The 23,608-nt window shown below is 39.2% G+C and overlaps 1 protein-coding gene across 3 annotated transcripts; it reads left to right on the top strand.

The window, feature by feature from the left end:
* Positions 1 to 1,219: 1,219 nt before the first annotated feature.
* On the top strand, positions 1,220 to 21,521 carry ngfb (nerve growth factor b (beta polypeptide)). 3 transcript variants are annotated; one of them, XM_079340926.1, is made up of 3 exons: positions 1,220 to 1,310; positions 16,828 to 16,978; positions 20,377 to 21,521. In XM_079340926.1, the coding sequence occupies exon 3, from the start codon at positions 20,388 to 20,390 to the stop codon at positions 20,991 to 20,993; it is 606 nt and encodes a 201-aa protein (XP_079197052.1). In that variant the 5' UTR covers positions 1,220 to 1,310; positions 16,828 to 16,978; positions 20,377 to 20,387; the 3' UTR covers positions 20,994 to 21,521. The 3 variants fall into 3 exon arrangements, with proteins under 3 accessions (XP_079197052.1, XP_079197050.1, XP_079197051.1); XM_079340924.1 differs by lacking the exon at positions 1,220 to 1,310 and adding an exon at positions 16,629 to 16,683; XM_079340925.1 differs by lacking the exon at positions 1,220 to 1,310 and adding an exon at positions 16,629 to 16,701.
* The last annotated feature ends 2,087 nt before the right edge of the window (positions 21,522 to 23,608 follow it).

The following is a 23,608-nucleotide window of genomic DNA, read 5'->3' as shown; positions in this document are numbered from 1 at the left end:
ATGTGTTCCTTCTTTAAACACAAAAAGTTTAAACTTTTGTGCAAAAGCTTCTCAGCATGGTGAAACAATTGAATAATCTACTATATAATTAATTTAGTATTCCGAGACAGTATAGTAAAAAAAAACAAAAAACTGTGGAGAAGGGAAAATAATAATAGTTTGATGGTACTGTGAGCAAACTGTTCACAGAGCTGCAGCATAGTGAGGCGTCGGCGGCCTCGCTCTGTGTGCGACCCGTGTGTGGTCCTCTGAGCGTGCAGCCGGGTTTGAATCCTACTCTCTCTCTATCTGATGGTATGTTGCTTGATGAGTGACACTACTTTTCACAAAACAGTGGGATATAATTAATCCACTACAAAGGGTATGATGATGCTCACTCAGAATTTGTATAGTTGTGAACTTCATAGTGGGGAGTGTGGGAATTTGGACAGAGCCGACTGTCTACATCCATCCTTGAAGCTTTGTGAGCTCTGAGGTGTTTTTAGCTAAATGCACATGTTAGCATTTATGATGCTGGAAGACAACACATTCTCGTACTAATAATTAGAATGCTTTGAACAATACTTGATACATTAAATACTTGTTCAGCACTAAAATAGTGGATCAACTCACAAATTGCTATTCCTTTAGCCAAAGAGCTATAGCATTAATTAAAATGGTAAAAATGTGAGTTCCCAGAAGTGAATGATCTTAAATTGGGAGAAAAAATTGGGCGGGCATTCCATCAAAGAAATACTTGGAGGCAAAGTTACAGTAGCATAGTTGCTAGTGCACGTAACCCATGTAGCCTATGGAGGCTCTAGTTCTCCAAGCAGGCAACCCAGGTTCAGATCTGTGGCTTCGCATCATTGCCCACTCTCGCTCTGATTTCTGACTCTATCCACTGCCCAATCTGTACATAACAGCATAAAAAAGCCTCAAAATAATAATAAAAAAAAAACAAATCTTTTTCATAGAAAACACATCTGTGAGCACTCACACAGCTGCAGCAGCATGGAAACTTATCTGAACACGAACTGTACTTGGAGAAGTTACCATGTAACTTATCCAAGTTTGCCGTGGAGTTGTAGTGCGACAGGCACTAGGACCTGCAGCCCTCTGCAGTCTGAAAGTGTCTGCAGCCTCTGGGACGCTTCTCTCTTACTTTCTGAACAGTTTTCAAACAAGTGCAAGACTCAGTAAGGACTGTTTGGGATAATTTACAAAGAATTTGTTTTCCTCCTCCCTGGCATCTTGTGGAATTGGAGTATTTATCACTGATCCTCAGGAGTCTTACGTCAGTGGAGAAAAGAGAGAGCTTGTGTATAGAGGTTTGTCTTCACTTCACTAACACTGCATGAATCTAATCTATATTAACTGACCGATTGTATAAAAAGCTAAGCAAAAAAGTAGAGAAACATTGTTTGCAATGCATTCAACTCATTTCTGTATAAAGGGAACATGCTGTAGTTTTAGTTACAGTTTAAACTGCTGTTCATGTTAATTGTCACATGCAGCCCTTTAACATTTTAACATCTTCAGTCTGTGTATGTCATAAAAGTTAGCTGCTGATTTGATGGCAACTTCTGTGGTTTGAAAACAGATCATTAGAGGGGTTCAGGGTCGAAGATAAGCCACAACAGTGAACTGATCATCTCTTCCATCCACTCACAAACTGTCGAAGCTTGGCCTCAGGGCTCATCAGGTTACAATAGCACCCATCAGACCTGCACCCGTCTCCCTGGGCTAGCTTATATTCTCAAAGCATTCCTGCAGAGTTGGGGTTTTTTTGTATTCATATGTATGGCATGTTGGGTTGGCAACAAGGAGCTCGCTGCAGGGAAACTCTCTCAAATGATGTGTGCCAAACAGTAAAAACAAATTATTGCATTCTTGACATAATGGCAGGCGATTACACTCAAGAACACTCACTGAGTTCTTTTAATAAAGAGGTGCTTTATGTTGGTTATTTAGGAACAGGAAGTAAAACACACCTTTAAAATATATGAATTTTCATTTGGACACTTGATTTTGTCTGAGTGTAATTGGCACACTTTTACGTTCTCACTTTTTTACATTTCACATTTCCAAGTATGAAGAGAATTTGCAGACAGAACGCGGGTCTGCATTTGAGCTACATGGTCTCATTTATAAACTGGACCATATGGCTGTTATCACCTGGCATGAAAAATGCTGCACTATCAATAGAGAGGCTTCTCTGCACTCAAACAAAAGAGGCAGTGGTCGGTTTACAATGACAAAGAGAGTGATGAAGTCAAAGTGATGAAATCGGCTGGGGGTGGGCTCAAGGTCGGATGTTGGTCTTCATGTTTAAATAAAGCTACTTTTAAGCAAGAAAAGGAAATACTGGTTTAACTTCTTTCCGCCATCTGTGGTTGGTCAAAAGTTCTTCCACATCCAGAGAAGCTTTAGTTCAAGAATGTTTCGTCCTCTGCAATGAGGCACAGACTTTGTCATAGATAGTTAATATAGATGTACCTTATTTCTCCCAAAGTAAGGAACTGGGAAATTGTTGGAAAATTGTCCTCCAGCGTTTTGAGGCATCTTTGAAGTGGCCCTTCTTCTGAGTGGATGACTCTCTACGCTGCCTTCAAAGTGAACACAGCACAGTTTGGCAGTCGTGGTTTGACTCTCACTACTGGCAGCTGAAAAACTAAACCCTGACTTCATCATGTGTTTTTGAATTTCTCATTATTTTTACATTAAAAGGGAAATTACTATCAAGAAAGCTCATTGCCCTGCAGACTGCTTTGGGAAAACAGTGTCTCCAAAACATGTTGCAAAGCAAACGGGTGAGTGAAGCAAGTTTGCAGCATAAGGATTGTATTTCTAAACAGAGTAAACAAAAGAACAGATAATGAAATAAAATACTAACTCCAGGAGTTTAAGTTTTGCGAAGGGCCAGATTTGAAACATGATATTCAGAACACTATGTTAAGTATGTCAAGCATGTGAATTTTGAAAATAAGACTTTTTTTTTTTTTCATTTCAGCTGTACACTTTACTTCATGCTTGATTTATGCACGACGGCTACTGAGCCACACATGCATGCTTCTGTATGATTAGACTGTGATATTGAATTTGAGTATATAGTTGTTATAAGTATATCTGAAGCTCCCAAGCTAAGGCGCTCATTAAAGAGGTGGATGCTGTTGTTTGAAGGTGTTTTCCCAACACTCGTCCTCAGCTGTCTTACTGAAACTTCGACCGTTTGAAAACAAAGTCATAAAGTTGAGTGATTTCACGCAGCCTATAAATATAAGGACAACAGCTCGCCAATTTGATTCACATTATATCCACTTTTTCTCCCACAGTTCCTATCATATCTAATGAAGAGTCATCCCAAAACAACCAAAATCTTTAAAAAAAAAAAACAGGATAATGATACATCATCCCTGTTTTAATTAAATCTGTATCTCAAATGAATATCTACCTGATCAGAATGGTTATCTGCTCTTCATTAATTTGTCCTGCTATCACGCATTCATTCTTTAGTCGTAAAGAGCAGCTAAGTGATATAAAAAGCCATGCGTCCACCTGTCAGCTTCAACCCAGCAGGACGAGGAGTCACGGTATGTCAGTTTCAGTTGCAGTAGAGTTTGAATGTTGTTTTCTTTTTGTCAACAAAGGATAATAAGAACAGTGTGCGTATGTTGTAACCTTCAAATCCCTTTTTATTTCATCATTGGTTACTTAAGATTACCTTTTGGAAAGCATGAGACAGCAACTTCATTTCCAGACAACAAGGGGCAAGGGGTTTATACATTGCTACCGAGTAGTACTTTTTTTAAATCACCATGAGCCAAAGAGAGAGAGAGAAAGTACTTTCTAAATTGCACAAATATGTTGGCAATGTTTTGTCATCAAACATTTGACACCGCTTATTCGAACATCAGTAATTAAGTAAGTAATTTCCCCATATGGTGTGCCCAGGACTTGTATTGTTGTTGCTGTGGTTTCAAAACAAAAGTATTGTACTAATGTACAACATGTTGGTCTCTTGACAACCCTAATTTTTATATAGTTGGTCCAACTAACATTTTACATAACAGAGGTGAAGTTTTAGTGATCTAAACAAAGAAAAAAAACCATTATGTATCGCCATTTTCTACTTCATCTAGTTTCTAAGAACAAAGACAAACAATGAATTCAACCCTGTGTGCAGCCTTTTGTGCACTGCATAATACAGTCTACTTTACATACATTTTACTTTCATGTTTGTTCCATGCATTTAAAAATCTTAATACTGGGATCTGACAGAAATCCTAAAGACATCCAAATGCGGGAAAGTGTCCAGAGGAAATCATGCTTCACTGCCAGTTCTCTGTCCACAAAATGTGACATTTCTGTCTTACTCGACTCGAACATCGTTGTTGTTTTTTTTCATGAACAAATGATTTTGTATTCAATAATAGACTCTGTTAGAAGGCCTTTAGGGGGAAAACTTTCTTCTGTCCCTCTGGTCATTCTCTATGTTTCCTCTGGTAGGCAGAGCAGAAATGCACACAAGGGGAGCTTCCCTATAGCCGTAGCATTCCTCACTGTTGAACAATCTGTTCCACAGGTGGATGAACTGAGTCTGCAGACCAGGAACATTAGACAGGTTACAGATGCTCTACGGTCAATCTGATAAGAAGCAGAGTGTGCCCACATCATCCCTCACTGCACCTTGCTCTAACCAAGCAGAGCAAAATGAAGTAAGGTGTCAAATATAGAGGCATGATGCTTTCTCTCCCCAATTTCCTAACCTGTTCACTATCCTAAACAAATGTAGACAAGAAGACCAAAAATAAAATTTGAAAAAAAGAAAGCAATCAAGGAACTAATATCTAGTGAACATTGTGCAGTGTGGTTTTTTTTTTGCTCGCTGTTTTTGTCCATCAAGCCCGAACGCCAATTTTTATATCAAATTCATAAGTTTTATCAATTACATCTTGCACCTGTTATGTGGACATTTTCCAATCTGTTCTCACCCTCCTTACCAGCTGGACATACCCTGTACAAGCTCAGCATATTTAGAATATAAGCTTTTCTCTGCATCTTCAAGGTGTAAGCCAGGGGATTGTTAGACGGCTCAAGAAATGAACACATGGGCTGAATTTTTTTTTTAATGAAGTTGAACGTGGGCCAAATCCTGCAGGAAATTCTGATTTGTCATGTAGTCTGGCCCTCTCTGTTGGAAAAGATAGTTTTGCTCTGTTCAATGTCAAACTTGAGCTGTTGGTGTTGAAATCCTTTAATAGATCATTTAATCCTTTTGATCTTTGTATTAAATTCTATTTCTTGCCTGATTCCCAGAAATCATTAACACACAAAAAAGTGTGTGTCTAAATTGAGCCGTTGCTGAGCTGTTGCTCAGCTTACATGAAAGCATGAACAAGTGAAGAACATCAGAAAACAGCAGGGGTGTTACCTCAGGGATTTAGCCACAGTTTTGTTAGAGCACAAAAATGGTTCAATGACAGTACAGTAATTCCAAGAAGGAGCTAGTATGACTAGTATGACTAGCTCCTCCTTGTATCTTCCCCCTGACACATTTACAGTAAGCAGCTGATGAGAACAGCGGCACAAGTAGTTGCATGAGTGGAAGGCTGAAAAGACTAACCTACGTTCTGTCTGGATATCTTCCCTCTTCTCCTGCAGCCTGCGAAAACACAAGACTGTAACTGCCTTCATTTAAACAAGTTTGTTAATCCCTCCCTCACTGACATCAGACCGGATTAGACACCCTTCATATATAATTGCATCAGCATCTATCTTTCCACACAGACATGCAGACATGTCCCATCATCTCTTGCAGCCTCAGGCACAGTTCAAGGAACATGGTACCCACTTACAAATCATAGAGAGGAAAACAACGTTAAGAGGACGAGTCTGAAAAGATTACAAACTGTACACACACTCTCTCAATACCTCCCTCTCATATCGCAGTGGACATCAGTAAAGGCCATTAGGAGAAGATCAGAAAATACAGCTGACGAGAGTAGATTCAAACGGTGATTAGAAAGTGTAAGCAGCAGAGATACAACAAGCCTGTGCCTGCGATTGAGCTGTACTTTCTCTCCACTGAAGTGCAAGTAAGAGTACCTCATCATCTCCAGAGTGGGACAATCAGGCCACACACAAAGTGAACTGAGACTCAATCTCCTCCTCAAGCACGCCAACGACAACTCGACCCTGTTAACCTTCCCATCCCTTTGTAACTTCTCTCCTCAGATACAAGTCCCACACTACATTGACGCCATCACGAGAAGGCTTTTAAATCATGTAAATGACTGACTTTATTTCAGAATAGCTTTTCCTTTAAATATGTTTTTAAACCAGAAGCTAGTTTGACGGGTATAGTCAAACTAACTTGTCCAACATCCAAATGTGTCATCTAACCCAGCTTCTTCTAGCTTGTAATTAGACCGAGTCATCGCAATTTTAGAGCATAGACTATTGTTGTTTAAAGGAAACTTTGTTTTGATGCTGTAAACACAAATAAGGCAATGACCGCTTACTGTGACAGCATTCAAACAGCCAAGTCTTCTTGGAACAGAAGTGCACCACGTATGCATCTTGACGTACACAACAACACTTCTATGGCCTTTCATATAACAGCAGGGGTGACTTTATTTGGAGAAGGTGTAACCATAATGAGAGAAATGCCAGCGACAAAAACAAAAGCTGCTGTGAAAAAGAGCCGCAAAGGATGTCCAGGGGTACGTGAGCTGCTGTTTGATTGGTCATTAAAGTGATGATGTAATCACATGCTCAGAGCAACCAAAACCTTTAAAATAATCAATTTGGAAAGAGTTTGCCACAAAGTGTCAAAGCATAGATCAAAACAAAAAGCCAAAACATCGTCAAAGTTAAGACCAACTTTAGTCTGTATCGTAGTTACAGATGCCACTCAGCTATTTTGTTTAACAAGGAGGAAACACATTCATGTCTAAAGGTTGTACGCCAACTAATCAAGTTCCTGGTACATGTTTGTTTTCCACTATCTCTATTTCTCTTCAGAGTATGTTGTTGTCTGTTGAGCATTCTTACAAATGAAAACAAGAGGATGGTGATCATACACAATGTATGTAGTTCTCTCATTCAGATGAGAAGAGTGAAAAATAAATGGTATTTAATACAATTTCCACCAGTTACTGTTGAGAAATCTCCTTCACATGAATATGTGACGTCACATACTGTAGACCTGGATATTGAAAATCAAATCAGTTCATTGTTGTGTCCAGCAGGACGTGTGTGGAGAATTGAAGGATAGTCCCTCCAGGCAATCATGAGACATGACTTTGAAAAGACTGAGACAATGACTGAATGGAAGACTTTTAACTGTGGACTAACGCTTTGAAATCATGAGTTTTGGTTTAGGATGTGACGCTCAATAGGAGAAGACTCGTAGTATGGGAAGGAACTGTGTGGTCAAAGAGGGCCAACAGAATACTGATGGAGAAAGAGTTAATGTTGGCCATCTTGCCTCAGTTAATGTAAAACCTCAAAAGAGATTCTTGGTATAAGCCATAGACCAGAACATTTTTTAACATAGTTTGTGGACTACTGCTGTATTTTTTTGTTTCAAACAAAGACTCTTTTTATGAAAGATTTGATACCCACAGCATCTACTCTGTTTTGGTTTACTGGTTTCTATGGTGACGAGCTGTCAATCACAGGTAGGCACGCCCTAAAGCCAACCCTATTTTATCAAAAGATTTATTTTAAATGGGAATATTATTTGTAAAATAAACATTATGTAAACTCATCATCCAATCCTAAAGAACAAAGACAAACAATGAATTCCACCATGTGTGCGTTGTGTTTTTTTCCCATGCATTTAAACATCACAATGTTAAGATCTGAAAGAAATTCTGAAGACATCAAAACGCAGGAAAGTGTCCAGAGGAAATCATGTCTGACTGCCAGTTCTGTGTCGACAAAATGTGACATTTCTGTCTGGCTCAACTCGTAACTCGTTTTTTTTTTTTCATGAACAAATTATTTTGTATTCACGTTCTCTCCTCTCAGCGTTGGATGTCAGCAAGTAACAGCGACTTTAAGTGGGTGTGCTCGCTTACAGTGCGTCTCTGTTGGTCTGCCTGGGATTTAACATTATGAGTTATGTGCTGAAAGGTTTCTTTTAACTGATGACTCGCTTGTCTGCGTCCAGGATGATTACTCAAGAAGCTGGATACGGTTGTGACTTGTGATCAAGGGAGCGCCTGTAAATTCTGTAACTCCCTACATTGTTGAAGTGTTTAATGGTAATCATATTTTAAAACGTGCAGATTCTTTACAATAGAAGTCGAGTTATGATGTGGAAAAGCTCTGCAGAAATAGTTTACTGAAGTAACAAAAAAAGACAATAATTGAGAATTAGGGTCATTTATCATGTTGCTGAATCTAAACAGACTTCGTTTAGCAACTAGTCAAGTCGCCCTTTTTCTTGCCTTTAAAAAGAGTGCCAGTTTAAGGTGTTTCTGTATCGTATATTGTCTATTAAAGGGATGATACTGATTCTCTTCTTACATATGTGCTACTTTCACTCCCATAACCCGCTCAGACTGTTTTTCATTTATTGATTCTAAAAAAAAAAAGGAAAGCAGCATTAGAGACATCAACACAAAGAAGAGCCACCACAAACAAAACAGACCACAACTCAAATTACTGTGGATCTTTTTTTCAGTCTGGCGCCCTTCAGGACAGACACATCCAGCAGTAAAGTGCAAAGCCCAATTGTTCACTGAACTGGCTGAAGACTTTTAAACAGAGTGCCTATCTTAGATGTGACTGCTACTTATTTTTAAAGGATCTGCCGCATGATTTTGCACATGACAACAAAAGAGTAAGCACAGGCAAAGTCTGGAGACTCAAGGATTTAAAAAATAAGTCTGGCCAAATAATTTCCTGCCGACAAATCGAAGCAAATATTCTGTCCAGTTGTTGAAAGCCGTATCTGATCTGGAATCTGCTGCTGTAATGTCCTCCAATAGTTGAACTGGCTGTAATTCTCAAAAACAAACACCATTATCATCAGGAGGGTTTGAAACAGCTACAGTTCACAGAGGCTGCTCTTGAGCTCAACTCTGAAGTCGGCCAAATTTAATTCACATGTAGCCTTGAACCATTATAAAGAGTTCATCTCAGGAGACGGAGCTCTGCCAAGGTTTGATCACAACCTACACTTCCGCTATGTATTTGAGCATGTTGCACCGGATGATGAAAACAGAAAACATCACATACGCTTGAGCCCCTGGAGTCAGTGGTGGAAGAGTGTATTTAAGTGAAGGAGTACCCCAGCAGGGCCCGTTTCTCTGTTGTCTTTGGTTACAGTGTGTGCTGAGACTCAGGTCAGCTGTGTTTCCTCAGCGCTTTGAGACCAAACACAGGCATCAGTCAGTAATGAAACTGTCCTTGTAAAATATGCCGTTTACCATCCTCGTGTGGTTGTTTCTGTCACAGTCAGTGATTGTGTTTTGTGTCTCCGGGTTCGGGTAATATAAAGAAAGATGTCGAACGCTTTATGACACATTCCTTCTCTTGCTGCTTTCACTTATCCCTAAAATCGAACAGATTTTGTCTCATGTGTCAGGAAAGATGCGTGTAATCTTAGTGGTCAACAGGAATTGTTTTCTAAGTCCTCCGTTGGGAAATGTTTGGCTTGTAAACACTAAATCTCAACGACATGATATAAATTCTACATATCACAGTGCAGGAAACAAACAAAGGCTGCTATTGTCATCCAGATGTTGCAATCAAATTCTCTCCTTAGTGTGATATCTCTTAAGTTTCTAGCCATTACATCACTAAAAGCTTTCAAATTAAAAGTGTGGGTGTCTAGCACTGACAGACTGGACGTCCCTGATCTTCACTTTGGTTTCACTGAGTTTGGACCTGTTGTATACGCCAGGCAGACTTTCACACATCTGCGTTGAATCACAACTAGCTGCCAACAGAGGCCCCTTCTCAAATCCAAAGGTCATACTTTGTTGGGAAGACTGTTTCCCACATAGCTGTCTGATAACAGTCAAATAGAAAATTGCCTCAACTGGATGCCACAGGACAGCAGTCTGGAAAAAAGGGAAATTATCTACCATTATCCTTTTGAACGTGTTTCCTTTGACGAGATGCCAAAAGACAAAACAAAACATTTCACCTCCACCTGACTCTCTGACAAGCTGAGGCAGGTTGAGGCAAAGGCTAAAATCCTTTAAATGCAATCTTAAATGTGTTGCATGCTATGCCTTAAATATTGCAATATTTAATGTTTCCATCGACACGCTATTAGCACATGTTAAGGGTAAAAGTGTGTTTATCTACTGTAGGTTCGTTGTGTTACATAATGTCAGGGTGGTTTTGATTGTATCCATAGCAACATTCAAATACTGGCTCCCAAAGATAATCTCAATAATGATGTCTTTATTCATTCTGAATGATGAAAAACTAAAATCAGCTCCATTACTCCAGGATTGGCTGACAGTCAAGTGCCAATCAAAATGTTGAGGACATGACTTACAAAATGGACCACAACTGACACTTATTGACCACATCCAGTACCAAAACTGCAGTCTGTCACTGATACACTTCTGTTTTTTGGCTCACATTTCTCAGTTATATTTCTCAGTGGATGAAATTAACACATTCTTATTTACAATGTCTACAATGACTACTTATTTCACTCTAACTTACGTGTCATAACTTAAAAAGAAGTCCACCACCTAAAAGGTCAACATTTTTATTTATAAAACCAGCTTCCTTTTGTCGACTGTCAGACTTTAACACAACGTGGTAATCGTAACTGTGGGAACACCAGATGTTATGTCGAAGAAATGCAACATATGGAAGCAGGTAATGCAAACTAAATGTTGCTGTATGCTGCTGTGATAAAAATGAAAGGAGAAGGATTTTCCAGTCAGCCTATCTAAATGTCAAAGTAGTAAAGTTCTGTCAAGGTTTTTGCTGTTTCTAGGAATTGAAGTTTGTGCTGCATTAAGGTTACAGTAGGCTTGAACGATATGAGTAACCGCAGACATTGCGATCTTTTCTTTCTGTAATATATATTGTTGTGTGAAAAATATTGAAAATCCAATCAGATAAACACTGTGTTTTCGTTGTACATATTAGGCCTGCTTGACACGATATGTTTTGGGGAGCACAGATCTTTGTCAAACAGACTCTTATCTGAACAAAAAGGACTGCCTGACGCTAGATCAGAGTTCAGCCAGAACAGCATTCCTCCAATGGGAGTATGAAGGAGAACTGATCATTTTACACGTTTACTTCCTGTCTATCTCTCCTCTGCGGTACTCCTAAAAACAAAAAGGCTCAGGGAGGAACATATCTCTACAGTTGCTATGGCAACAAAATAATGCCTTTCGACTGAAAACAGTTTTGAAGTTGGAGATGTTTTAGGTCTGTCATTCACACATCTGTCTGCTTGTCTGTGTGCATCTACAAAATCATCACAGCAGAGGAGAGCTGTCCCATTATCCGAGTTCATGGTACGTTACTGATGTGTATGTCATTGAAAGCAGATTACAAAGAGGAGAACAAAAATATGAGGTTATTATCATCATCAGTGTAAGGATGATGATATATTGCAGCCTCTACGCGTGGCTGCTACTGCAGGAACCTAAATTGGAAGGGCTCAAATTCAGCACAAAGCTAAACTTCAGTTTTGCACCAATGACCTCCGCAGTGTAATGAGCAGCATGTCATTCAAAGCGCATTGGTGGCTTTCAGATAAAGTCACCTGCACCTCCCTTTCTCTCTGAATGAGAGCCAGGCCTGTCGGTGGATCAGGTTACCAGAGCAGCCTGAGTGACTTTTACCATATCAATGAACAAGCTGCCAGTTTGTTTGTGGTCTGCAGACTGGATGGTGTGCCAGCACAGGCTGCTTGTCAGTCATCCCAGACAGGGCTCATTAAACTGACTCCATTACAGCTAATGAGTTGTAGGTCAGGTACTGGGTGGCCTCTCCTTTCAGGACTAACAGACCACATAACTGGATTGTGTGCAGATTTATTTAATCCACAACGACAAGGGAACAACTATTTTGTCTACGTTCAATGCACCTTGCGAACCTCAAACACAACAGGTCAAACAACTTTCAAGAGCTGTAAAATCCTTTATCTTCATATTTTGAATTTACGCCCTGAGCTCAACACAACTTAGACTGGTAGAGTGACAATGTAAAAAAACTGCCTAATGGATGCTGCACGTGGAGCTGAAATGCATACGAGCAGCAGTAACAAGGAGCAGAGTTTTCAAACGAGCAGACACACAGAAGGATACAGTATCAGATAAAAAGAGAAGTGAAGTCTTTTTAATTCAATCAAAATATTGAGGTCTGATATTATTGTTTGTATCAGAGAACAAAAAGATAAAACAATTCAGTTGCATTTCAGAGAATGTAAAAAAAGTTGGCCAATCCATATGTGCATGTCTGGCCAAACCACCAGTTTACTTGGAAACCATAAATCTTTACACATGAGAAGCTGGGGCCAAGAATTTTCTGGCATGAGAACGTGAAAACAAAAAAAAAATGCTGCTTAATTTTCTGACAATCAATTGTTGGCAGCTCGAGTACTTGTTTCAGACTACTTGTTAGTGTTTGTTAAGTAAACACAATATGGCCAGAATTGCAATAGGAACATAGAAGGAACAACAAGAACAATACATTTAGAGATATTTATTATTCAATTATACAACCCCTGATGAATATATCTTTAGGTTAGCTTCAGTCTGCTAGCTTCAAGGCCGATAATAACAAATATGAGCAAACATCAAAACAGCCTTGTAATAGACTGTAAATATCTCATCAAAGCACACCAACAACGACTAGAAATACATCAAGTGACCATAAAGCTGTTAGCAACAGCAGCACAGACGCACCTATCTTATTGGCGTTTAGTAGTTGTCATGGCAATAAGTTCTCCAGGAAGTCCAAAATAAACAATACCCTGTGGCGATGTTTGAACGATATGATCCCAGAAGATGTTGGCAGGTGAACTGGTTTGTTGATGCGTTATATTGAAGCCTGTAGATGTATTGTTTGTGAATGAGTAAATCAGTGAGCAGGACAGAGACTGTTTGAATAAACCGCTGAACCGAACACGGCTGCATTCAAGAAGTAACTTGTTTCGAAGTGTGCTGTAGTTCGAAATAGCAAATTTCTTCATTTCTTGAACAAAGAAAAAAACCTTTTTACGGTCCACGACAGTCTGCTACTAAAAGTTTACTTGGCTTCCGGTTTTACTCACTTTTAATTGGTCTTTGAAAAATTCATAGTAGGACGTCTGCAGGTTTTAAAGATACTACAGCACCCATGAGCCTTCGCTGTCGTTGCTATGGAAATTGAGCCTATATCACAGTATTAGCTAATTTTGTGCACTTTATCTGTAAAAAGAGTGTGAGAGAAGAGTGATATAATAATTTTCTTATGTAAAAATAATGGTGTTATAGCCTACACTCTGAAATATTGCATTTAAAGTTTTGACATGAAGGTCTAACCAAAGTCATATCAAGAAATGCAAGCTGACTTAAAGTGTGTAAAAGTTTGCGATAGGCCCATTATTTTGTCAGACTAGATCCTGTAAGTGTCGTGCAGCATAATTATTGATATTTAAATTTGAGAGGTCACTGCTTTAATAGGCACAGCTGGTAAAGGTGGTGATTTTAAGTTAAGTTAATACAGGCTTCTTTTTATTGGTCAAACAGCAGCATTATATTTTTAATAAAGATCTCAGCAGGATTACCAGAATTGTATAAAAACAATAGAATAATAGACTTTTCAAACTATGTGATGCATAAACATGTTAAATAATAGATTGGTCCATTTAAGCTGAACATAAATAATTAAGACCCAATACATGTGTCCGTGTGCAGAGAATGGGATACAAAAATACAGATGGACATATCAAGGAGCAAAGGCTGGAACAACCGGAGTCCTTCTTGTTGTTGGGTTTTCACCAGGCTCTTGTTCATGCTTTGTAATTTGTCAGTGCTGTTAGTTAACATGTTTTGCTTCACATTCCCTGTTCAACATCTTCCCAGTGTTTTTTTTTTAAATTGGGCTCAGTATAGGTACGAGGCTAAAAGCATCAATATAGAGAGACATTTAAGGTGTGCACTTTCCTCACTGTTTCACCATCCATCCCCGTTATCTAACCTAGCCATTTCCACCACTCTGTCATCAGGTGGTCGTGTGCTGCTGCAGCCCATCTGCTTCAAGGCTCAATGAGTAGTAGGCTCTATGTGAGATGCCTCGGTGCACACTAATGTTGTACAGCGCTGTTATGTGCATATTTGTAGCCCACCTAGTAGCTTGAATGAATGATGCTATTTTCCCCTCACCGCAGGACGAGACTGCTGACTGCACGTGTCTAAACCACTGAGTGTGCAAGTTTATGTACAGCTGTGTTAAGGGAAAAAAAAACTGGATCTCGGATATAACTAAGACATTTGTTGTAAAATAACCAGTTATAATTGGTATTACTCATTGTGCTACTGTAATGTAATCCATCTCTGATGTAATTACTTTTTTAAGGATCATTTTAATTTAGTTTGGTTAACCTCAGCTGCTCTAGGTAACTAGCAGGTCTGGCAGTCTAAATGACTGAGTTATTTTCAGACGGTAAAGGTGCACAGTTTAGATAAAGTTTAGGTTTACAATGGAAAGTTAACACTAAAAGCAGGTATTTTTTTGCTAATTGTTTATTCATGTCTGATATTTACTGAAACTGTAGATTCTTTGTTTTTCTTGCACATTTTGTGTTAAAACAAAGAAAAAAAAATCTCAGAGGTAACAGTAATACCAAAAGACCGAGGACTCACAAATCCTTACATTTTCCTAACTGATGCACACAAAACCAATATCGAGCCTGACACTTTTTAAAATGCCCTTGAGCATGTTAGACCGGTATAATGATTGAAATGAGGCAATGAATGTGAATAGAAAATGTGTGAATTGTCAGCCCAGGTTTGATTTAATAAATACATTGCCTCTGGCTAGGGCGACATATTGTAAAAGCCAATGAGAGGAGACTGTTCAAGGTCCACTTGAATGCTTCACTCAGCTTTCAACCACTTCAAAGAGTGCAAAGAGTTAGCTCACTTGTTGTGTAGAAGTGTCTGTTGACATGCATGCTGAGGAGCTGTTACAATTTCATCCATCACACTTTAAGGACTCCTCCTGCGGGACAGATGACCTTAAATTGCTTCTGATGTTGCATGTCAACAAGTCCATCTCCATGACAACAGTGAAAGCTCCATCACTGAGGAAGATATAGTTCGCATTTTTTTTTGAAAAGCCAGAAAGTTAACTTTAGGTTGTTAATGTGTTGTCAGAAAAGATTGTAAAGTTGAAAAAAAGGAAAATGTTTATTTTGACTTACTGACTGTACAGTAATGAATATATTTAGCCCTAAATGTACATATTTTTCAAACATCCTTGTTGTTGTTGTTGTTTTTTTCATGGAGCCTCTGAGCAAAAATATTTAACTTAATTGACATGAATTACAAATAACAGTTTCAAGGCTGAATGTTTGAATGCATTTCGACACATTTTCACCAAAACTTTAGACAGATCTTTTTTTCTGCCATCCCAAATAAAACATGCTGTGTTGAGTTGCAATGAGCCAATTTGTGAACCTGTATGTTAGATTCAAGAACATTTACAGAAGGAAAGTAAGGGAGTGGTAACATTTGGATGACAGGACCGGTGTACTTGTCATACACATAATCAGGCCACTGCACCAACAGCATGTTGTTCTAGGCTCTTTAGTTTAGACAGGATATTTGACCAACAACTGTCATTATAGTGTCTTAAATGCTTCGCTCACCATCTTGGGTAAACATTTTATAACATGTCCTGTCTCCTAAGACAGAAATGAAGCACCCTGTACAACTTCACGCTGTGAGGGACCAGTGTGTATAACAACCTTGGAAGAGGGACCACCACTGTTGAGGTGCCATAAAGCAAGGATCTCTTCCTGTGCCATGAGCCTTTACAGGAGAAGTCTGGGCTTGTGTAGATTTACAGCCCATTTACTTCTATTTATATCCTACATTCCTTTCATTATTTAAGCAAACTATGACCTACTCATTCACTTTCTGATACTTTATCGACCAGGCTGCAAAGTCACAACATTCAAAGATATATTAGATTTAAAAATATATATATCATAAAATATTATTACATTTTCTCAGACAAGATGTGTTGGGGGATCATTTCTCAGCTTGAGAAGACTTTGTGCATCTGTGTAGATGTCAGGAGATTGACACTACAATAGGTGCACCGTAACACGTTGTCTGCTGACTCTCAACTCAAGCACACTTGAGGTCAGTGACAGATTGATGAAACAAAACGACAAAACAAAATCACCGCTTCTGCTTTACTGTGATGGATTATCGCTCTCAAATGTCGGCCGTGTTTCATCACTGAAAGAATCATGTGTACTCTGGATATAGAAAATCAATATAGGAAAATGTGACAAAGACAGACAAAACAGATCCACTGCCATATCCTGATAAGAAAATGTTACTACGTTGACATATTCTAACTGTGTTAATGAGGCATGTCACACAAAATTCCTGAATAATCGTTTAAGTCTAAATGTCTAGATCTGTCTTTAAAGATACTAGAGTGTTTGGTCTCAAAGACTTTCCACTCTAGATAATCTACATTATGCAGGTCTGCTTTTTTGTTTCGGTATGTTCAGTATGTGCGGATGTGGGAATAACACATTAACTCTCTCTTCCAGTATTGGCCTCACAAAGAATGTGTTTACAGCAGGTTTACGAGCCGGGTGAGACACTTTCTCTGCTTGTCTCTCAGCAGGATACGCAGCGGAGGCAGAGCAGGGCAGAGGGGTGCTGGATGGGAGCCACAGCCGGGCCTGATGGCAGGAGCCCAGACCTCAGAGAGCTCTAATCACGTCCTCTAATAGGAGCCGACGTGCTACAGTTCTCGTGGAGACACTGAAAAGGTAACAAGTTACTGTAGTTAGTAGGATTCAGTTACTAATAAACCAAAGCAAGAGCATATCGACCAGTCTTACAAACACTACAATGATAGCAGAAACAAAATCCACTGACCGGCTCAAAACATAAAGTCTCTGCTACAATCACCTGATTGATGATGGTATTCTTAAATAAACTAATATTAAGAATTGTGACTTGCATTGGAATAAATGCTAATTAAATACATTTATCAATCAATCAAACTTTATTTGTATAGCACTTTTCATACAAAGTGGCATCACAAAGTGCTTTACATCATAGTAAATCAAACAGCAACAACTCCACCCCACAATTCAAAAACTAAGGTAAAATGACTAGATTAAAAGAGGTACTGATGGACTGAGGAAACACTATCATTAATTCTTCAATGAGGAAACACTGGAGATTAAAAATGTAATACAACTAGTTGAGGTAAAATGAGATTCAGTTCAAAGCTTGACTAAAACGGTTGGTCTTGAGTTTGCTTTTAAAAGTGTTTCCATCGTGTTGTGCCCTCAGGTCTCCAGGTAAACTGTTCCACAGACGGGGACCGTTATAATAAAAAGATGCCTCATCGTAGGTTTTAGTTGAACATGTGGAACAACTAAAAGACCACTTCCAGAAGACCTGAGGGCTCTAGTGGGGTTATACGTTCAAAGCAGATGGGATAAATAAGTGGTAGACAGACCATTAAGAGCATTAAAACTTAAAACATATATCTTTTAATCAAATCCCATTTAGTGCCAAATAAAGGAATATGGCACAAATGAATGAAGGACGTGGAGGCAGCTAGTCTTTGTCTTAATCGAAATGGACTCTGTTTAACAAGCCGACCCAAAGAGAGAGAAGAGTTTTGACATGAAGTCAAATGTTCAGATTAAAGCTGTTTATTAAAAAAAACAGGGGCTGACCTTTCACCTGCTTAGGTTCGTCTTTTTATCACAGTCAACAAGTATAAGAGCAAACAGGAAACACACGTGTTTATGTTACCAAAACATGAAGAGTCTATTACATTAAGGTGTCACAGAGAGACATATTAGTCATGCAGCATTTGATTCATAACTCTAAATTAAAAGCCTTTACCTCCTTTTTCAAAATAGGAAGAGTCATCGGGGAGGTGCTGGGCTCGTGAACAGTCCTCTTCTTTTTCATCGTCTTTGTCTTACCCCTCTCATTTTTTTGCCCCTGCATCATTGTTTCCTGCCTCCCGCTGCACAGCAACCTTCCTGTGTGTCCTGAAGCGATACAAATTGGCACACACTGTAAATGAAAAGAAATACTTCAGTCTTCTATACTGTGGTCTTCTTATCTGTTTATAGCAATTAACATAATCATGTTGAAGTTCATCCAGTAGTGATTGTTTATTCTTGTTTAAATGTTTCAAGGAAAGTGTGTGAGCAGATGAGCAGGGTGTGAGGAGAGACGCTAATCAGAGTTGGACTGACCTCACAGGTGTTTTATTGCTGATGTTCTCTTGTATAGGCTATGATTTCACTGTTGATTTGTTGTGCCAACAGTTTGGATACACGAGCATTTTCCCTGCAACCTGAGGCCATCACAGCGTATAATAAAGTTACCTGACAGAGCATGCAAGCGGAGGGATCACAGGCGTTAACACGTCTGTGATTCCTGCTCTCCTCTGATAAACACAGAACGCAGCCTGTCGGTCTGCGAACGCCGCTGAGGACAGATGTTGTGTTGTGGTGTATAATGTGATTCGTGTTTTTTTCCAAGGATCAATGCAAAGATCTGTTCATGTATTTGATGTGCTTTAATGTTCCACAAAGATAACTCTGCTGTTTCTACAGAATTGCACCTTTTTCCCCTTCTCACAGAGAGACAGGATTCCCTTTTCATGTCTTCGAATAAAGTTTGAGGATTATATAAAGCTGTGTGCTTCGAGGAGCGCCTCTCAAATCTTTGAAATCAATCAGAAGAATTGTCTGATGGATATTCAAACTTCAATTTATTTCATCCAGAAAATCTGTTTCTCAAATTCCCTCCCTCATCTGACTTTTCATTAGATTAGAATAATCTACTGATTATAGGAAATTCAAATTCAAATATATTCATTAATTATATTTATAGGAAACAGTAGCAGTAGCAACAAGACATTGGTTGTATCCCCTGTAAAAAGACAGATAAAATGGGGTGCTGATGGAGCGGTTAGGCTGCACACTGGGAAGCTTTAGTGTGGAAGTGGGCGGTCCAGGTTTAAGTCCGACCTGTGTTTAAGGAGTCCTTTCTCTAATGTCTCTTTGTCTCTCTCTCTGATTTACTACGCTCTCCACTGTCCTATGGAATTTAAATCCCCAAAATAAATCTCTTAAAAAGAGAGAAGAGAAAATAATTAAAGCACCTATTTTCAACTTACCCTGCGGCAGTGGTTTGAGGCATTGTAAACCATGTGGCCAATCTTTATGCTGATGATTGTTTGTTTTGCTTTGTATGTCAAAAAGAAGCACCATAACTGTCAGAACCAGCTAAAACCTCCTTATTGGACCTCAAAGTCTGAATGTTGCACGGTGTAATGGACGCCTTTCTGCAGGCCCTCGGGCAGTTCTCTCTGTGACGTTCTGAGGCCACTAATTCACTGCTAACCTTATAACTAAAGAGATCAAGACTGAATCACTTCCTGTTTACGTGATTAAATATTAAATGGGAACTTTGTTCTCAACGTTTCATCTCACTTTCCTGCACCTCGATGAGTCATGAAAACCAAGCTGTCACTCTGTATTAGCCTTAAAGGTACAGCAAGGTGTGTGATCTGTTTGGGCTTACTAACATTTACATTCAAATTTGACCCGTGGCTCCATGAAGCCCAAGATAATAGAACATTTGTAGCCCTTGTGTCAAACTTACAAAACTGTTCAACAGCATTTTCTGGGTTCTGTACTTTAAAAAAAAAAAAAAAAAGAGTTTGTTATCATGACTCAATGTTAGGGGAGGTATGTTGTTCTCCTCTCCATGGAGGAGCTGTCGCATGAGTTCACCCTCCGAGATGATCTCACTGTTCAACGTGTTTCACCTTGACACTATGAGAGAAACATGGGAGTATCGTCATGCTGGATTAAAGCTTCTTTAATTGCATTGCATCGAAATGAAATGTCTGACTCAAACCCACACATGTCGACAACTTTGATCTAAATTACATTCATTAGATCCGTATTCAATAAATTGAATCTCTCAACATGTATCTGTGAACATTAAAAACGATGTCCCTTATTTTAAGGCCGGCCTTGGAACACAGAAAGAGTTGAGGAATTGCTAAGAAATAAGATGTTCTGATGAAAAGTCCTTCCAGTCCTGGTGGAAAATTGGATATACTGAGGCGTTCTGTTTAAAGGGAATAACAGGGGTGATTTTGTGCTTGTTGACCCCTCAGGTTGTGTGCCCATGAGGTCGTCCATGCTGGTCCTGCTCCTCCTCTTCAGTGCCCGGGCTGTGGCCGCTAACGGAGGAGACTCTTGTGCCGCCACGACGACCCGGCAGCAGGACTCAGGCAAGGACTCAAATTCCACCCCAACATTGGACCCCAAACTCTTCACAAAGCGACGCTACCTCTCACCCCGGGTGCTCTTCAGCGCGCAGCCTCCTGATGCAGACCCGGCGGGGCCGCAGGGTCACGGTAGGAGGGCCCGCAGGCGAGCAGGTCAACCTCAGCACCGAGGAGTGTACTCCGTGTGTGAGAGCATCAGCGTGTGGGTGGGCAACAAAACCAAAGCAACAGACATCTCAGGCAACGAGGTGACAGTGCTGCCAGATGTAAATATCAACAATGTCAACAAGAAGCAGTACTTCTTCGAAACGACGTGTCACAGTGCGCGCTCTGGCAGCTCTGGATGTTTGGGGATCGACGCCCGACACTGGAACTCCTACTGCACCAACTCACACACGTTTGTGCGGGCGCTGACCTCCTTTAAGAACCTGGTGGCCTGGAGGCTCATACGCATCAATGTGGCCTGTGTGTGTGTGCTGAGTCGCAAGTCGTGGCGGCAGTGAAGACTTTTAATCCACATCATACAATCTGTACAAACAAAGACACACTCACCACCCTCTGCACAACGTAAATTATTGGTATATGAAAAGGTATCAGGACTGCATGTAAAAACACCAGGCCTGGGTCAAATAGTATCAGCAGCTCGTAGCTATTTGAGAGCACGAAACACTGAGGGCCTAGCTTCTGGCTGTTTGTAACAGGAACTCCATCACTCTTACTCTTATGTTCACACGTCCTGGGGAGTGTTTCTGAGCTCGAGGGGAAGCTGCACATATCTGTTAACTGCCTGAAATGACGCCACTTGAGTCAGCATCAGTTGAAGTTAAAGATTTGAAAAGAAGTTTGAAAAGACCAAATCATGAGACGGTGAAATCGAAGTGAGCTTAGCAAACCCCCTGTAGCCTGATTCTCATCTGTGTTGTAGTGAGCATCATTTGCTGCCTGCATATCGACCAATTATTACATTTTGGGGTTTTGTTGTAAAAAGAAATGTTATAACCTTTTGGGTTTTTGTTACATTTCGGGCTCGGATAGACAGTTGGGAAAAACATCCCTGATACTGCTGTATCAATTTTGACAAAGATTATAGAAGTCAAAATCCTAAATGAGCACATTTTTCTGTAAGGAAAGCGCTGCAAATACAGCAAAAAAAAAAGAAGAAACAGAGATTTTTCTATCACAGCAAGAGGTAGAGGAGTAACTCTTCATTATTGGCATGTTTGATCACATCTGTGTTTAGAGCAAGGATCAAGGTTTTAACCTACAGTGAAATAATTGTTCTTCTTCTTTTTAAAGGGACACACAGCTTATTTGACTAACTCTAATCATAACTCGTGATCTCATTATTATTTATTATTATAAACATTTAGGTTCTGTAAATATGGATACAATTAACGTTATTTACTGCATGAAAGAACAATTCAGAGTTCAGTGAAGCCTTAAAAGGGTACACAATGACAACAAGTGATTGAAATTAAAAGTAGGAGACGGCTCACTTTATTGATCTCTGCGGGGAAATTCAATGATTTCACTCTGTTCAGAATCCGAATCAGCTTTATCGGCCAGGTATGTTCAACATACAAGGGATTTAACTTTGGGAGATTGTGCTGTCTTTGTACAAAGGTATAACGTTAAACATCAACAATAAACTCAAAAATAAACAAGTTATGTGTACAAGACTAAAAAAGATCAGATAATAGTGCGGTGGTGAATCATGCAGAAGTAAACATGAGGTAGTTATTTTTACAGTATCTACATTAAAGAGTGTACGTCGATGGTCATTTAAATAAAATTAAAGTAGTATATATTCTTACTAAATATTACTTCACCCATAAATAGGCCCTCAATAAAATAGCGTTACAGCCGATCAAATTCCCCATTAGGCCTACATGTTGCTTTAAATGACAAATAAATCATACAAACAATAAGAATGCCTACAACTAATAGACATGCTCAAGAGCCTTTTGTTGAATTTATGAAAAATGTTTGGTTTTATAACATCTTTTGGAAGCAAAATTAATTGCAAAATGATACCAAAAAAAAGAAAGAAAAAAAAAGAAGTTGTGACCATTAGGTGCCTCTATAGATTTGTTCTATATCTTTAACATAATGTCACTTCAGTCAGTCAATTCTTGTTTTTTTAGCACCATTTTTTTTTTTTACAAATACACTTTAGAAAAAAAGCAAGTCTAGACAGTTCTGTTTTATTCCGTCATCTTTAAGCCTTTATTCAGACCCAGGTTCAGCTGAGTCACAAAGATATATGATGAAATGACTCGCAAGGCCACATTTGATTGAGACTCTGAAAGTTGTTTGAGAATAGAGATAACTTTCCTTTTTAATTTAACCTTGTGAGCATATTTTATCATCTCTACTCAAGTGTCACATAACTTTGAATCTAGAAGTTTGACCTGGGGAAAGAAATGACTCTGAATGTGGATATGATAGCTCGTAGTTACATGCAGGTGACTCTTAGAGGACTCAGGAAGTGGATTTGTGCTGATCCTCAGGTGCAGCTTCTGACACTCATCGAAGCTGATTCAAATCTACACGACAGCACAAGTTAAACCCATCTCAAACCTTAAACTGCTGCTAAGCTACCGACAAAGCAACAACTCTTGAGAGCTCCAGCATCATGACACAATCCTGTTAATTATAGTGCTTTTCTTGTCTTCATTATATTTTCCTTTAGCACGGCCCTCTCTATAAGTAGACTGAAATACAGTTTGACTCAGGTCTGATATAAGCAAAACTTTTGTTAAAATGTCGTTATTGATCTTGTTATTTATTAAACACGTACATCCATGCAGTGTGTGTGTTTTTGTCTGGATTGTATTCCCGTTTTTCCTCCAGAAAAAACTTGTGAGTAACGTCTCTCGACATGAAAAGAAATTCATTTTTTTTTAATGTTTTGGTCGTGATGGAAATCTGAACACAGAACGCATATGGCTTCATTTTACTTCCAGTAATTTGGTGATTTGGCTTTGCTGTGTGTTTTTCAGACATAAACATAAATACGATTGCACACGCACAGGTTTCTCATGCTAACTCTGCCTCATAGTATCATAGCTTGCCTTTTTCTTTGTTTTCACAGTGACATTTAAGTATCATCAGAGCC

The sequence above is a fragment of the Symphodus melops genome, assembly GCF_947650265.1.
Source record: "Symphodus melops genome assembly, chromosome: 4".
NCBI lineage: Eukaryota > Metazoa > Chordata > Actinopteri > Labriformes > Labridae > Symphodus > Symphodus melops.
Note: the sequence above shows the minus strand (reverse complement) of the source record. Positions and strands in the feature narration are given on the sequence as shown.

Bases quoted from the DNA above. Each gene is read 5' to 3' on its own strand.
- ngfb (XM_079340926.1), top strand. From the start codon at position 20,388: ATGAGGTCGTCCATGCTGGTCCTGCTCCTCCTCTTCAGTGCCCGGGCT.